Here is an 18,092-nt window from a genome sequence, read left to right on the forward strand (position 1 = left end):
ACTTCAAAGTACACTACTGGAGGTATCTCACTATCAGTGACAAGATGGAGTATTGTTTTAAGTGTTATTTTGCAACTGTTAGTTTATGCGGGTCATTTAGTTACTTCAATTATTTAGAAAATATTTTTATTTGTTGAGAATTTCATACATTATATTTTGATCAAATTCATTCCTTTCCCCAATTTCTCTGAGATTCCCCATTTTATATCCACCCAACGTGGTGTCCTCTTTTAAAAACCCATGGACTCTAATTTGTGCTGTCCATGTACTCATGGGTTGACTTAAAGAATTAAACCTACTGTATTCTATTCCATTTTTTTTTTTTTTTGGTTAAAATTCAGGAAAATTTTAACTAGGATTTTAAAGCTGTTTGCCTATATATAACTTTAAGTTATAATTACCATTCAACAATGATGCCTAAAACCACTCTGCGCTTCTCTCTTTTGATTCACTGCATTACCTTCTCATCTCTGTGTTATGCTACTCCATTTTTCTTCTTTTCTGTCCTTGTTTTTTGGATGGAATCTTAGTCATATTTCAGCTGATCTCTTTCCTTGATTTACAGGATAGAAATTAGACAAAATGATGTGGTCTGATGCCTCCTAAAATGTTTTAACAACTGGAAAAATGTTCAAACTCTAAGCAGCTTTATTTTCTCCACAAATGCCACAATAACTCGTGAGGTATTTTTCAGTCTGAAATGATTCATGCTGTCTAGTCTGTGAAACTTAAAAGCATATATTGAGAAAAGTCTTATTTCCAGTTGCATTATCTGAGAGCTTTATCCAGTGTGGAGAAGTGAGAGATAGGATGCATTAAATAGGGAAAAGGGAGACCAAATCACAGGCTGGCTTATTTGGCCACCACTGAGTTACTTAGACATTAGCATCTAGCACCCACATTTAGGACCCATAGGCATTAATTCCCCTACAGTTTCAGGTTCTTAATGTGTGACTGTCATTTCATGGAACCATAGGAACTCAATGCTAGGGTACAAAAAAACAGACAAATCAGGTCTGAGGTAACCTTACCAAGACTCTACATCAGTGGTTCTCAACCTTGTGGGTTGTGACCCTCTTGACAAACCTCTGTCTCCAAAAGTACTTACATTATGATCCAAAACAGTAGCAAAATTAGTTATGAAACAGTAATGAAAATAATTTTATGGTTGGGGGTCACTACAACATGAGGAACTCTATTAAAGGGTTACAGCATTAGGAAGGTTGAGAACCAGTGCTCTATGTGGAACAGGTTGAAATCTGCAGAACTTCTTTCCATAGCTGTGTCTGGATTAAGAGAGGACAGATGAGAATATGACACTATATAAGACATATTTGATAAACATTTGAAATAAAAGAACATTTATAAATAGTACTCACTGGCTCTATTCTATTAGACAATGAGACTGCTAGTCAACAAGTTGGGGGCTCTTTATGTCTCTGAACCAAAAGAAAAGAAGGAATTGCTATATTACCTGAGGTAATTTAATCATAACTAACAAGGAATAAAATACTTCTTGTACACAATGAGGAAAAAGATCATGTCTAATTTCCAGGAATTTTATTTATATGAGCTTCATTCATAATTGCCCCAACTGGGAGCAACTAAGATGTTCTTTGTGAGGTTAATGGGTAAACTATGATACTACAGACAGTAAAATGTCAATTAACAACTAAAAGAATCAGAGAAATGTAAGTGTATATTACTAAGAGAATAAAGGCAACCATAGGATCTATTTTTTATGTCAACAAATCAAAGGCAGTTATTCTAGCAATCCAATGAAGGCAATACCATTGAAGATTCATATTCCTGAAGAATGATGAAAACAGAACACAGGATAAGTATAGAATAGGACATTAAAAGTATCAAGTATAATCTTATGATTGTCTTAGTTTGGATTTTTATTGCTGTGAAGAGGCACTATGACCATGACAACTCTTATAAAGGAAACATTTAATTGAGGGGGCTCACTTACAGTTCATAGATTCAGTCCATTATGGCAAGGAGCATGGTGGCATGCAAGCAGATGTGGTGCTGGAGCTGAGAGTCTTACATCTTGACTCAGAGGCCACAGGAAGTCCACTGACTGTTACACTGAGTGAAGCTTGAGAAAAAGCCTGCCCCCATAATGACATGCTTCCAACAGAAGGTGTGGCCCAGATTAAAGGTGTGCTTTCCAATCCCAAGGTCTGGATTGAAGGAGTGTGTCATTCAGCTTTTTCCACCAAGACCACACTTCCTCCAACAAGGCCACACTTCCTAATAGTGCCACTCCCTATGAGTTTATGGGGCCAAATACATTCAAAATATAACAATGATCAAATGGAAAAGCTGACACTGGGAAGGTATCTAAGATCTAAGAAGACTGGTTAGGATGATGGTGGAGGGCACTATTAAGATTTTTTTTCTAGAGAAGTTAGAAGCTAGAAGTAACTGAATAAGATACAAATCTATTTTTCTTTCTCTTTTTGGCTGGAGGAAGAATTGAACTGGATGTGGTAGAGTCTTTCTTTTCTCTTATTCCTGTCCTTCCTGTGTGTCTTCATATGCTTGGGTCCTTGTAGATGAAGGTTTCTCTCTTAGCTTGAATATATTTATGGGGAATTTGGTTATGGTGAAAGATTCTGTGACCCTTGAAATATTTCTGAAATATGTCTCTTTCACAGTGGTATTCAAGGACCAGAGATAGTGTTTTGTTCACATGATAGAGCCTAAGCTTTAATGCTTCTAAGATATTTTAGAGTCTTCACAGCAAGGTCCTTGTTTATTTTTAGGACTCTCAAACTATTCTCCCCAAATACAGGATCCAGCATAAAGGACAACTGTTGGTCCCCTAGACAGACAAAGAGTAAGCATCTCTAAGTGAGGTGCTCACTATCCCCATGGCCCCAAAGTACAATAACACACGGCCAGTGACTAATCAGTCACTGTTATAGAACTCCAAGAGAATTTGTTTTAGAGAGGTCTTGAATAATTATTTTGTCTAATTTAATGAGTTCCTCCAGGATCTAGACTCCTCTGGGATGCAGAGCCCCTTAGTCCCAGGGATGAGCAGAATGAGAAATGTGAGCAGGGATGGTAGAGATGCAGGTGATGACTACTGAGGCTGTTTTTTCTTTGCCTATACTGAATAAATGGGAACAGGATCTTGGACCATAGCCCTGGAGTCACCCTGAGACATTCTGGGTAAGTTGGCAGGAAGGTGAATGAGCTGGGGCCTTCATGTCCCTAACTGGAATGTCTTAATCTCCCAGGTCTTATGATATTCTGTAAGAGTTTCTTTCCCCAGATATACTTTCCATCTGTGCCTCCCAAGGCATTTTCCATATTATAGAAAATTTATGGTTAGCCTTTGTAACATATAATATTTTAGTATAGCATTATTAGTATTACTATGCAATGTGTTATCACATGATTATATCATTTCAACATAGTGACATCCCTGTGAGGTAGGCATTTTGTACAGATGATCTTGTTATATATTGGATTATTCAAGTGCTGGTGACCATGTCAGAGGAGCAACAATTGATTTCAGGGAGTCGGCCCAACAGCATGCCATGCACTGATTGGTGAATCTTGGATAGGCAAGGCTCAGAGACCCTTGGCCCCAGCATGTCTCTTACTACTGCTGTGTCTTTGTGTGTTAGCTGCTGACATTTGTGTCTTGTATCTGGCATGGGTATGGGAGATTCCCATTGCTTTTAGTGTAGTGTGATTATCTCCTGGAAATACCACATTCTACTTGGCATTTTTACCTGTGGATTATTACGCAGATGATTTCCTTTTAAGCTGTATTGTTTAACTAAAACAATGATTTTATACAATAATAGTGTTAGTTTAAATAAGATTTTGATGATTGAGGGTCTTTAGTAAATATACTAAGGGATTATGATACAGATTAGTTTAGTGGGAGAACTAATATAGGTAAAAGCATGATATGGTGTCTCTCCCCCCCCCCCCCCCCGCCCCTGATAGAGTAGGGGCTGCAGAGGATAGAAAATAAGAACAAGGAAATGCCACATAGCTAGTTTCTCTGGAGGAGCTGTATAGATTGTGGTTTGGGGTAATGGTTAAGAAAAACAATTGAGTCCCAGAAGCTAAGTTAGCTCAAGTTCTTTAATATTGAGAGACGTGTTCACAGGTTTTGGTGCATCATGGCTAAAACAAAGCTTTAAGTATGACTTAAGGTTTGGTTAAGATGATTTTGCTAGTACCTTTGAAGTAGAAAATTTTGGTAAACAATTTAAAGTTTAGAAGGACATACTTTTAATAGCTGAGTGAGGGACTTGTTGAGGTCAGGGGTAGGAACAATGGTAGCCTGGCTATTGCTTGCTGACGTACCTTTCTTGCTAGGATGGGTTGGTGATCAAGGGTGATGATTAATTCCTTGTGCCATTTTCTGCCCTCAGATTTCTGATGGAAAAAACTATTGAGGAATAGGTATGTATCCTGAGGACCTTAGTGGAGATGACTGATTCCTTTCTGTATATAAAAGTTTAGATTTGTGTGTCTTTTAAGATTTCTTATAAGGTTGCATTTTGAGATAAATAATAAAAATGATTGGTCCTTTCTTTTTAATGACAAAATGCAGCCTGTGGGCAAAAGAACTGGGCATGAAAAATACTTTGCTTGCTTACACTTTGTTAATCTATAACAAATTGATTGGGTATAAATATATGTGGGTTCTTAGAACATCTTGCTTTTCATCTTTAATACATGAAATGTTTAATCATATAAGAGATATGGAAAACATTTTGTGTTTTATTTGTATTCATTGTAATCATTCACTTAAAAATAGATAGCAATTGCATTGTAATTTTTATACTGCTTGAAAGAATTTGCTGGGATATGTAAACTGTAAGGGAAAAATAAAGTTGATTAGAAGGAAGACATCAAGAGAGACAGAAGGTAAACATCAGGGTGGAAAAACAGAAAAAAATTAGAACAAGAAACAGAATAATAAAATGAAGAACTAAGTTTTGGTCCTCAGAAAAGTCCTCATGTGTCTGTCTGTCTGTCTAGTAGTTCATCTGCTCTGCATCTTTTCTTCAGTTTCTCTGACCTGCCAAGGGCTTGCCATTCATTCATCGGCACCTTTGGTGAGATCCTGACATGTTGGAGGTGTGTGTGTGTGTGTGTGTGTGTGTGTGTGTTTCCTGTTTTTGCTGGCCCCAGAGAGTTAAGTTTAGATGCCTTCCTACTCTCTTACATCGAAAAGTCAGTTGAGTGATTAGTCCACCAACTCTGTTTGATCCCCCTCAATCCCTGAGCTACTGGAGGCTGGTTTTCACAGCAGCGATATTCAAGGAACTTAAAAACGTTCAGATTACCCACTCAAAGAGGTTATAGTCACAATTATTGGGGGACAGTGTGGAAATCTGTATTTTTAAAAGTGAGCTATATGATTAACCTATCAAAATGTGGTCTACAGTCCAGCAGAATTAACATCACTGAATGTAAAGTTTGAAGGTTTAAAATGTAGACTTTTGAACCACACAAGGCTTATTGATCAGAATCAGAATTCCTGAGGATAAACAGATATTTCCCATATACGTTAAATTTAGTACCATGACTAAATCTAAGCCTTTTGTCACTCTTACATGCAGTTCAGACTGAGAACTGAAGAGGTACCATATGAGGAAAATGAGACACCATTATTGAACCTCTGGAATTCAGGTGTTGATCAGTGGACTTTCTGCAAGCAGTGTCCTTGTGCTTTGTGGTTCTTCCTAACTGCCTTGATATCAGAGGAGTATCCTGTTCATTCATCAGGGAAACTCCATTCTGATATAGGTGTTATAATGTAAAATTTCATTGATGCTTTCCCAACTTCAACACTGGACAGTGATGTCTAAATGTAAAAACTGTTAGTATGGCTAGATTAAATACTATTTATAAGGTTAAAATGCAGCAGCTAGATTCAGTTGTGTCTTTTCAAGGGAGGAACTTCTCATGTGCCTTAAAAGCCTTCTTAAGTTTCTCTCTATCTCTGAGGCACCTGACCTAAACAGGTGGAGACAAACTGAAACAAAGTTTAAAAGTTGCCTTTATTCATTCCTCTCTCCCCAAATCACATATCAAATGAGTAGTTCTCATCTCAATATCAATGAATCATATGGATATTATCACCCTAGAAATGAAACACCAATGCAGCCACACATACCAGGATGTCTGGTTGTCTACTGAGAATAAATCATAGTGTATAGGGTAGCCTAATGTTGTCTGTGGGCCTGAAGTTACACTAGGAATTTTGTAACAGTGTCAAAAACTACATGGTTCCAAGCAAGTGATTCTGAGAAGATGTACAGGCTTCTTCCTATGCCTTAGCCCCAAGCACACACAACAAATATTGAGAAACTGCTCACATCCAGGCAGCATGCCAGGTAGCCCTCCTGCAAGATGAAGGCAGACACAGCCTTCCTGCATGGACAGTAAGGTGAAAAGCCACTGGATCAGGGCATTGTTGGTTGTGGCATGGAAAGGGGGTGCAGTGGGAACATGATATCCAGTCTCACCTCAAAAAGAAGCAAAGATTTAGTAGATAAAGCCACGTATACTGTACTTAAAGAGTAAGCCCAGTGAAACGGGAGCAGAGAGCACACTAGGCAGCAGGAACAGCAACTGTGGTAGGCCAGAGTCAAGACACTATGCCCTTCTAGTCCAGTGTTGATAACAGTAGAATGTGAGAGTTACTATGGGAACAGACAACTGTGGAGGCAGGAAAGGATCAGTTGTGATGATAGTGGCTTCTTTAGTGTCTTTAAAAGGAGTTTTGGCTTTATATTAAGAAAGAGGAGAAACCAAAAAAATTTTCAGTAGAATGATGCTCAGTTTCATCTAGGACAACTATAATGTGAGAAGATTGAAATAGAGTATGGAAGAAAATAGATAAAATATTCTAACAGGGCAATCAAACCATCTAGATGAGATACAATGTCAGCTTCAGTGTGGCAATTTAAGTGAGCACAGATAGCTTAAAAAGAAATGAAATGACAGACTCTGGGATTTGCTGGATTAGGTTTTGATGGTGATGATAATGAATGGATGAATGAAAATTCTTACATCTCTATGTGAGACAAGATTTCTTCTCCTGAGATATGAGAAACTAGATGAGAAGCCTGGGGAAGGGCATGGTGAGTTGTACATGGCATTTGAGATCTATTATGCTGAAGATGGTCCTGTTATACCTATAGAGAGAGAATCAATAAGCAGTTGGTGGTGGAGTACTACAGGTTACAGAGTGGTTTAGCTAAGAAGTTTAGGTGATAATTGATGCTATAGCAAATGGATGGAAGTAGAAAAAAAAATCACCCTGAGTGAGGTAACCCAGATCCTGAAAGACAAACCTGGTATGTACTCACTTGTAAGTGGATTTTCAGTGTGAAATAAAGGGTAACTATACTACAAAACACAGACCCAGAGAGACTAGGTTGCAAAGCGTGTTCAGTAGGGTTGCTGGTATCTCCCTGGGAAGGGGAAATAGAAGAGATTTTGTGAGTGGACCCAAATGCACAGACGGGAACCTGCGAGATCTAGCTGCGGGTGGGTTGGGTCCTGAGATGAAGAGTACTGAAAGAGACTACTGTAAAGGGGGCATCTCAGTGTCAGCTGAAAACCGATGACTCCAGCTAAGATTCCTAGCTATAGCAGATACATAGTCTGAACTGGCCATCTCATGAGACCAGATTGGTGCCTAGCCCAATTGACATCAGAGAGGCCTCATCCAGCAACTGTTGGAAACAAATGCAGACTCACAGCCAAACATTAGGTGGAGCTCAGGGAATCCTACAGAAGGGTAGGAGAAAAGATTGTAGGAGTCAGAGGGGTCAAGCATACCAAAGAAACCCCACAGAATCAACTTACCTGTGCTCATAGGGGCTCACAGAGTCTGAACCCACAACCAGCAAGCCTGCATGAGACTGACCTAGGCACTCTGCATACATGTTACAGTTGTGGAACTTGGTCCTCTTGTGAGACTCCTAACAGTGGGAGCAGGGGCTGTCTCTGACTCTTACTGGATTTTTGGACCCTACTCCTCAAACTGGGTCACATTGCCTAGCTTTAATACATGGGGAGGTACTTAGTCTTAATACAACTTGGTATGCTATGTTTTGTTGATATCCATGGGAGAACCTTTCCTTTCCTGAACAGAACAGAGGAGGAGTGGATAGGGGAGTAGGAACAGAGGAATGGGGTCAGAGGGAGGAACTTGGAGGAGAGGAGGAAGGGGAAATTGTGGCTGGGATGTAAAATAAATAAATTGATGCAGTGGAAATAGGCAAGCTTTTGCAGTTATATAGCCATAAAATTATTAGAGGGGATGTTTTAGTACAGAGTCTCAGGAAACAGTTGCTACTGTTAGGAAAAACAAACAAACCCAATGCCAACTATTGAGAACCAATGGCCATTGAATTAGCAGGAGATAGGCTCACCTGTGAGTGTGTTTTAGATAGGAAATAACAGCCAATCTCACTGTATCTAATTACTGGTGAAAATATCTGACAAGAAGCTTAGACTTAGTTATAAGGCTAAATTTAAGAAATTTAATGCAGGCATAGCATTGCATGCCTGAAGTCCCAGCATGTAGGAGTCAGAGGTAGGCAGATCTCTGAGTTCCAGGCCAGCCAAGGCTAAGTAGAGACTCTGTGTGTCAAGAGCACACAAAGAAAATAAATTTACTTATTTTCTTTTAGTTTATGAAGATGCAATCAATTATTGAAGAACACTTAGCAGACTGCATATCATAGAAATGAGTTCAGTTTTATTTGGATTTAAGGGACTTTGTAAATTTTCTCTTGAAGATTCTGGTGGCACAGTATGACAGAAGGGAATCAAACCTTCGCCTCCCAGTTCCTCCTCCTGGGCCTGCCCATCCCCCCAGAGCACCAGTACCTGTGCTATGCCCTGTTCCTGGCCATGTACTTCACCACTGTCCTCGGGAACTTCCTCATCATCATCCTCATTCAACTGGACTCCCATCTCCATACACCTATGTATTCTTTACTCAGCAACTTGTCCTTCTCTGACCTCTGCTTCTCCTCGGTCACAATGCCCAAATTGCTGCAGAACATGCAGAGCCAGGACCCATCCATCCCTTATGCAGGCTGCCTGACCCAAATGTACTTTTTCTTGCTTTTTGGAGACCTTGAGAGCTTCCTCCTAGTGGCCATGGCCTATGACCGCTATGTGGCCATCTGTTTCCCCCTTCATTACACCAGCATCATGAGTCCTAAGCTCTGTGTGAGTCTGGTGGTGCTGTCCTGGGTGCTGACTACATTTCATGCCATGCTGCACACCCTACTCATGGCCAGATTGTCATTCTGTGAGGACAACGTGATCCCCCACTTTTTCTGTGACATGTCTGCTCTGCTGAAGCTGTCTTGCTCTGACACCCATGTTAATGAGTTGGTGATATTTATCACTGGAGGCATCATTCTTGTCATTCCGTTTGTGCTCATCCTTATATCCTATGCACGAATTGTCTCCTCCATTCTCAAGGTTCCTTCTGCTCGAGGTATCCGAAAAGCCTTCTCCACCTGTGGTTCCCACCTGTCTGTGGTGTCACTGTTCTATGGGACACTCATTGGTCTGTACTTATGTCCATCAGCTAATAATTCTACTGTGAAGGATACTGTCATGGCTATGATGTACACAGTGGTGACTCCCATGCTGAACCCCTTCATCTACAGCCTGAGGAACAGAGACATGAAGGGGGCACTAGGCAGAGTATTTTGTAAGAGAAAAATGATGGTATAATTGCAAATGTTGGTAATGATTGAGATTACTTATGTAGAAGGTAATATTAATATTATCATTGACCTCTTTTTTCACTAGGGAAATTTTTGTTAAAATGAAATATTATATAATTGCCCAGTAATTAAAATAGTGGAAGTAGAAATGTACAATTGGCTAAGAAGGGAAACAAGTGATCCTCCTGTGCTGGAGTTACAAGCACATGACCATGCCTTTTTTAATTTGAGTGTTGGGGATCTAAATTCAGGTCTGACTCTCATGCACCAAAAACTCCTACACATTGAGCCATATTTCCAATTCTCCATTTATCATTTCTTTATGGTGAAACATTCAAAACCATGTGGTTTTGGAATTTGTAGTTGTTTGAATGTAGTTGGCTCCCATAATCTCATAGGGAGTGGCACTACCAGGAGGTGTGGCTTTGTTGGTGTAGGTATGGCCTATGGGAGCCCATAGTGACTCCAGTTTGTTCCTTGATTCCATCTTGACTCAAGGTCAGTGAGTTCAAGCTTGTCTTTGTTCTCTTAAGCCAGATAACAGCATGTTTGGCCAAAGACGTGGTTACTAGATGTCTTGAGAATTAAGGAGGTATTTACACTTGTTTTTTACCTTGAACCATGGTGTCCTTGAGAGGGGGAGGTCTTTTGTCTCCCTTGCTTTGGTTATAAAAAGGCTATGAGAAATAAACTCAGGGTTACTGCATTATTGACTCAGAGCCCTCCCAAACCTTTCCTGTGTCTCTGTCTTTTTCTTTTATGTCTACATCTCTATTTTTCCTATCTGTTGTTTCTCAATCCTCACTTCCCTATTCAGGATTGTTTGACAGGTTGGGTGGGACCCCACAATGGCCTTGTTGAAGGAAGTGAGTCACTGTGGGGGCAGGCTTTGAGGTTTCCCATGCTCAGGATACTGAGTCAACCCAGTGTCTCAGTTGACTTCCTTTTGCCTGCAGATGAAAGACTCACAGTTACTCTCCAGCACCATGTCTACTATACTCCCTACCATGCTGATAACAGACTAAACCTCTGAAAGTATAAGCAAGCCACCCCAGTGAAATGTTTTCTTTATAAGAGTTGCTGTGGTTGTAGTATACATTCGCAGCAATAGAAACCCTAACCGAGACAGAGATATATAGTACATTCTGGTATGGGCACCTGATGATGCAACTTCAAACTGACATTACTCCCATCTAATTACAATGTAGAGGTCATCAATCAACTTTCCCCCATTTCTCCTTCCCTCTACTTCCTCTGGCCTCTACCAACAAATAATTTTACATATTTGTAGACTACAAGTGATGTTTTGGTGTATGTTACATTATTCAGATGGCAATGAGGGTCTAGGGATAAGATTAGACAGGTTCCCTGATAGACAGACAGGAAAGGGTCATGCCTAAGTAATAAAGACTGTGAACTTCCAAGATTACTTTCTTCTTCCTCACTCTCCTGACCTGGTACAAATCCTGACAACTTAAAATAAAGGCCTTGTGGTTTATTTCTCTTGTGAGTAGGCTTCCTGCTGATGGATTGGCTTAACAAGTTTAAGGCAGAATCCGGGAATGTTTGCACAACAGTTGTAGACTAATCAGTCATTCTTTCTTTCTTCAAACTGACCGACCCCAAATTAGGGGAAGAAGACCCGTCAGATCCTTAAAAAAACCCAGCCCTAGAGAAATGACTGGATTTTGGCTTTTAGAGTATCCCTTCTCCTTTGTTGGGGGTCTTTTTCTCTGTGTCTGCTGCATATGTGTGTTCCCTCATCCCCAATAAAAGCCTTTCTTCAACTGCTGATTCTCTCTGCTGCTGTCTCTGGGGTTTGAGATTTCTCTGCTTGAAATTTTGCTCCCCTCCCCATCTTTTAGTTCTCAATGGGCAGAGAAAACAAACCCATTCAAGACCACTAGACAGTAACAGTTTCAGAGTTGATGAGGCCAGGCAGCATGTGGCAGAGGAGTCCCTGTGTGAAGGCTGTGAGAGTCCATTGCATGAAGTGTGAAAATGACTACTGGGTTGTAGTGAATACAACAAGAAGCTGGAGATGTCCGAGCCATGAGACATCTGTGACGGAGAGCTACAGACTGGGAGTAGAACCAGTCATGAAGAGAGTGGGAGAGGGAGGGAGGGATGGGGGAGGCAGGGAGGGAGAGAGGAAAGAGAGAAGGGAGGGGAGGAGAGAGGAAAAGAGAGGAGGAGGGGGAGGAGAGGCAGTGAGAGAGAGAGAGATATCGAGAGAGATAGAAGGAGAGATAGAGATTGAGATTGAGATGTAGCAGGCAGAAAAGTTGGAGGGATGGCACCATATAAGCTTTTTGACACCAGACATAGAGTTACAGGATTTGAAGTTTGCCACACTGAGTTGCAGTCTTGCTTTGGCTCAATGTTTTCCTACTATGCCCACATTTTTCCTATTTGGAATGATAATGTATATCTGTTTGGTTGTATGTTAGAAATATGCAATTTTGATTTTGATTTTACAGAGGGTTACAATTAAGAGATTATCTTGACTATCAATAGAGACTTTAGACTTTTACATAATGTTGAGACTGTGAAAGACTATGGGGACTTTTGAAATTGGATTAAATGAAGTTTGCATTATCTTAAGATGATGAGCCTCCAGATGCCAGAGAGCAGAATGTGGTGGTTTGAAGGAAAAATGTCCCTCATTGACTTGCATATTTAACCACTTGGTCCTAGGTTAGTCCTGCTGTTTGGGGAGGTTGTTGTGCCCTTGCTGGAGGAATATGTCACTAGAGATAAGCTTTGAGCTGTAAAGCCACACAGCACTTCCATTAACCCCTCTTGCTTGTATTTGAGTATAAGAGCTCTCAGTTTCTTGCCCCTGTTGCCTTCCTGCCAGGATGGAATCTTATCCCTTTGGAACTGTAAGCTCAAATGCATTCTTCCTTTTATAAATTGCTTCTAGCCATGGTGTTTTATCACAGCCACAGAAAAGAAACTAATAGAGTGAGTAATGCAGAAAAACCAAGCCTCAGCCTCAAGCTGAGCATGGTGGTGCACAACAGTGATCTCAGCACTTAGGGAAGGTTAGGTCCCCATTGTTATATCCCAAGCTAAAACCACCACATTACTAAACTAGCACAAAATCTAAACGCTCTCAAAATATTTGTCCTTATACCTGCAGATAAGCACAGTCTTCACCCTTCATCAAGGAAACTTCTCTTTGCAATAGACAGAGACTATAGTACCCAATCAAAATACAGAGTTCTGGAGCCTAGTTCCAATGGATACATCTACAAAACAATTTCCACACTTAAGGCTCAGGGAACATTGTGTGTGTGTGTGTGTGTGTGTGTGTGTGTGTGTGTGTGTGTGTGTGGTGTGTGCCTGCCTGTGCCTGTGTGTGTGTGTATTCTAAGAGCCAGTGGATTAGAGAGATTGCTGTGAGATTGTGTCTCCAAGCAAATCTTAGAAGCTTCATCAAGTCTCATCAACATGACTGCCTAAATATGAGCTGAAGAAAGACAGCAACAATAAACATGCCAGTGTGAACAGGAGAAAACACACAAGGCCTTAACTGTATGCAAAGAACTACTGTTAACTGAGGAATCCTGAGTGGGAGAAAGAGTCTTCCCCAGGGAGGAGCACATCAGTACCAAATGGTCAGCCCTGAAAATATACATGGTAACATAATACTGGCTGAGCAGATTATATTTAGGAATATACATGTGTATAGAAATGTATATACAAAATGTACATACACATTTTGGAACACACACACATTCATGTAATAACAAGTGAAAAAGGGGCCATGACTTTGCAAGAGAGCAAAGAGGGGTAAATATGGAAAGGTTCAGAGGGAGGGAAGGGAAGGAGGAGATGATGTAATTTTATTATAATCTTAAAAATTAAAAAAAGATTTCCATACAAAAACTCAACAACTGAGCAACCAACTAACCAATGAACAACACAGACAAACAAACCCCCATACTGAGACTGAGTGTGAAGCGATGGAGAAACAGCTTCCACATAAATGGTAACCAAAAAAAAAAAAGAGAGTGGTAACAGCATGTATCTGTCACAACAGACATTAAATGAGAACTACAGAAGACAAGGGCATTACATAACAAGAAGAGGGTTAATTCTTTTTAATTTTGGGACATCTAACCATCTAAAGCAAATAGTAAAGGTCCTGAAAATAAGTAATGGATTGTGAGATGACGGGAGTGGAATGCTTAGCATAGCACTTCCCATATCAGACAGATTATTAGACAGAAAATAAATGAGGAAAAATGGACTTAATACATCAGGAGACTAGAAAAAGTGGGAATATCAGTGAAGCTGACAACTAAGAGGTTGGTTTTAAAAAACAAAAATCAAGTCTGTTAGGTAGGCTGACGGAAGGAAGAGAATAAACAAGGAAATAAAGTCTCAAATGAAGAGACTGTGGTGGTCTGAATGTGAAATAGCCAGGCAGGAGAATGGTCCTCTGCATTCTAACCAAATAAATGCCACTCTTCGTTACCTCTTAATTGATCATCGCCTTGGGGCTGTGTGCCAGACCACCCTTCCCACAGCCTGGCTGTTTCCTTAGACCATCACAATTTCTGATGAGAACAAGAGAGTCGACCCCAGCGTGTGGTTTCTCTCTAGGGTTTGTTTGCTTCTGCCCTCTGCTGGACATTTCATAAACTGAGACATCTTTAAAATGCCATTTTAGGATGCTGAGGGCAACAACTTCTGTGAGTTCACTTGCTCTTAAGCCATCCAATGCTCCAAGTAGTGTATTCTTTGTAAGCCTCCTGAGCCAGCAGGGCTTTTAGGTAAAAGGGAAGAGGAAATGAAAGTTTTGACGTGTGGTTTATGATTGGAGTGCTGAGAGGAAAGGAGAAGAGAGCTGCAAGGAAATCCCCCTGGGAACTACAAACACTTGGAATTCATGGCAGGAATCAGCAGTGAGGAGAGGGAACAAGAGGTGGGAGGCATAGAGGATCCTTCCTGAATCTTAATACAACACTTGCAAACCAATTCAAGAACTCATTAAGAGTATCAGATGGTGGGCTAAATGCTGCATAATAGGAAAGAAAACAGACCCTATTCCAAAGAGAAAGAGAGTGAAAAGGTTTGGAAATCCACAAAAGTGAAAAGATTCCTGAAAAGTACAGAGAAAGATAACACAGAGAAGTTGGCCAAATACATCTTCAGCCATATAGGCCCCTGATAGAGTCAGGCAAATTAGAAATGAAGCCCAATAGTAAGCCAGGAGAGACGCTGGAAGATCCGCCCTCAGGACAAGTCCACAGTCCTCTCAAGTCCCAAACACAACTGTGTGCTCCGGGGAGTCCCCTGGTAGACTCAGAGACCTGTGACTGGACACTATATTAAGAGTCTGTTGTTTTAAAAGAATTTGGGGTCTTCCAGTGCTTGGGATCAGTGAACAACCACAGGTTAGGGGATCTTATCCACATTTTGTGGCTCTAGGATGAGAGGAAGCCAGTGAGTCAATCATGGAGAGCCAGAGAGCCAGAAAAGGGTAAGCAGAAGGGAGCAGGTGTATGGGCTAAGTTCAGGGTGCACACTGGAAAAATGTCCCTACTTTCTGTGGTGGGAACAGATCTCAGCAAATGAGAATAAACATTGTGTGGGAGAGCTCTGAGCCTGTGACTTGTGAGTGATTGTTGGCCTCCAGAGTCAAACGTCTATCTGATCACTGTTATAGAGCCTGAGAACTCTTTAATACCAGGGATGCACATGACACCCGTAACTGCATCCCTCCAGCAGGGTGGTTAATGCTCAAGAGGTCTTGAGAGAACAGGCATATCCTCTGCGTGTACTAATTCCAGTGCTGTGCTTGCTCCCCACACTCTGGCTCCAACATTAGTCACCTCAGGGGATACAATTTGGGAAGTGTCAGGAGGGGCAGAGAACCCATCCAATGGCCACCTACAGATGCAAAGCTAAGTGTGGCCAGCACAAGGCCTTGGTGTGAAAAGCAGGAAGGCTGCTAAGACAGCTCTGGAGGACTTTAGACATCAGATTCTTGTCCAGTTCAGAATCAGCTATAGTATAAATCATGTAAAGATAAGTTGAGCCGACACTCCTCCATGCAGATACTTGCAGTGCCCAATTTTCCAGGGCTATGAGAACAGCTACTCCAACACTTCCTTCCTTCCTTCCTTCCTTCCTTCCTTCCTTCCTTCCTTCCTTCCTTCCTTCCTTCCTTCCTTCCTTCCTCTCTCTCTCTCTCTCTCTCTCTCTCTCTCTCTCTCTCTCTCCTTCCTTTAATTGATCTTTGTGATTCCTTTTTTTGGGTACACTTTTAGCCATATTAAAAAAATATGCCTTTATTGTTACTTGCTTTCATATATTCATCTAATTTTATTTACACATTTTCCATTATTGGGCAATAATTTCCTTATTTTTTTCTTAATTGTTTCCTGTATTTCCTCTCTGTTACATTTCATAGTATTTTAATGTTTGCTTTACTTTTTCTTACACATTCTTGGATGTTTTATTCCCATTATTAAATTTATCTAACTTTGTTTTGAACACATTGTTAAAGGGTTCAAAGGGAAATCTTTTTTCCCCATTTTCTAATTCCATAACATTCATATTCACTCTTTTTTTTATTCTTCTTACCCCTTTGCGCTTTTCACCCTTTTAGTCCCTCTTTTCCACAGAATTCCTGGATCTCAGCCCAGTGCTTGGCTGTGGATCTCTGCATATGTTTCCATCAGTTACTGGGTAAAGACTCTCTGATGACAATTAAGGTAGTCACCAGTCTGATTACAGGGGATGGCCTGTTCGGTACCCTCTCCACTATTGCTAGGTGTCTCAGCTGGGGTCATTCTTGTGGAATTCTGGGAATTTCCCTGGCACCAGGTTTTTCTTCTTGAACCTGAACTACCCTCCTACCCTGATTCTACTGGACTCCCATCTCCACACACCCATGTACTTGTTTCTCAGCAACTTGTCCTTCTCTGACCTCTGCTTCTCCTCTGTCACAATGCCCAAATTGCTGCAGAACATGCAGAGCCAGGACCCATCCATCCCCTATGCAGGCTGCCTGGCACAAATGTACATTTATCTGTGTTTTGCAGACACTGAGAGCTTCCTTCTTGTGGCCATGGCCTATGATCGCTGTGTGGCCATCTGCTATCCCCTTCATTACACCATCACCATGAGTCCTAAGCTCTGCATGAGTTTGGTGGTCCTGTCTTGGGTGCTGACTACATTCCATGCCATGCTGCACACCCTACTCATGGCCAGATTATCTTTCTGTGAGGACAATGTGATCCCTCACTTTTTCTGTGACATATCTCCTCTGCTGAAGTTGTTCTGCTCTGACACACATATTAATGAGTTGGTGATATTTATCATGGGAAGGACTTGTCATTGTCATTCCATTCCATTCCTTCTCATTATTGTGTCCTATGCATGAATTGTCTCCACCATTTTTAAGGCTCCTTCTGTTCGAGGCATCCACAAGGTCTTCTCTACCTGTGGGTCACATCTGTCTGTAGTCTCACTGTTCTATGGGACAATTATTGATCTCTACTTATGTCCATCAGTTAATAATTTCACTGTGAAGGAGACATCCATGGCCATGATGTACACAGTGGTGACTCCCATGCTGAACCCCTTCATCTATAGCCTGAGGAACAGAGACATGAAGGGGGCCCTGACAAGAGTCTTTTATAAGAAAAAAATTCTTTCTTTGATAGCAGCACTTGATAGTTTTGGAAAATTTTGCCCAACAAATAGACTGTACTAATGTGTGGATGCTATTCCAGATTTTCTCATTGCCATCCAAGATTCTGTTCAAAGCATAGACCAGCAATTGTCCAGTGTGTAAAAGAGAAGACGTTTAAGTGTGAAGTTGAAGACAGAAACTATTTTTGTGAATCTGACTGTTCTTCTATTTTGCTTTTCTTGAATGATCCTGAAAAGGCATATATTAGAGTTACTGTTTTAGTGACCTTCATTCTTTACATCTTAAGTCTTCCCAGAATTTCATCAAGTTATCTGAGTTCTGCTTTAACTATGGTCTCATTTTTAAATTGCCCTCCAAAATCCTTAGTCAGTGATAACATCCCAGTATCTCAGCCTCCCATCTCCTAATGTCTTCTATGTGCTGTTTCTGAACAAATCTTGTTTTTCATTCATTCTTATTTTTTTTTAGCCTCTACTATTATTTTGTGTATGTGGATGTTTTGTATGCACTGTGCATGTAGTCCCAGTGGAGGACAGAAGAGGGCATCCGATCCCCTGAAACTGTAGTTACAGATGATTGTGCACTGCCCCTTCTCGGTACTGGAAATTTGTGTTTGCACTTGTTCCAGTATTGTGGGTGCTGTCACAGTCTCTGTGAGTTCATGTGTG

The 18,092-nt window shown here is 40.8% G+C and overlaps 1 protein-coding gene and 1 pseudogene across 2 annotated transcripts; both read left to right on the plus strand.

The window, feature by feature from the left end:
* Positions 1-3,082: 3,082 nt before the first annotated feature.
* LOC118589385 (olfactory receptor 1468-like) lies at positions 3,083-12,942 on the plus strand. 2 transcript variants are annotated; one of them, XM_036196639.1, is made up of 2 exons: positions 3,083-3,186; positions 8,802-9,756. In XM_036196639.1, exon 2 carries the CDS (start codon positions 8,818-8,820, stop codon positions 9,754-9,756), a length of 939 nt encoding a protein of 312 aa, XP_036052532.1. In that variant the 5' UTR covers positions 3,083-3,186; positions 8,802-8,817. The 2 variants fall into 2 exon arrangements, with proteins under 2 accessions (XP_036052532.1, XP_036052530.1); XM_036196637.1 differs by lacking the exon at positions 3,083-3,186 and adding an exon at positions 12,912-12,942 and having other exon boundaries at positions 8,818-9,728.
* Positions 12,943-15,164: 2,222 nt separating this feature from the next.
* Positions 15,165-17,484, plus strand: LOC118588699 (annotated as a pseudogene).
* The last annotated feature ends 608 nt before the right edge of the window (positions 17,485-18,092 follow it).

Source organism: Onychomys torridus, chromosome 8 (genome assembly GCF_903995425.1).
Source record: "Onychomys torridus chromosome 8, mOncTor1.1, whole genome shotgun sequence".
Taxonomy (NCBI): domain Eukaryota; kingdom Metazoa; phylum Chordata; class Mammalia; order Rodentia; family Cricetidae; genus Onychomys; species Onychomys torridus.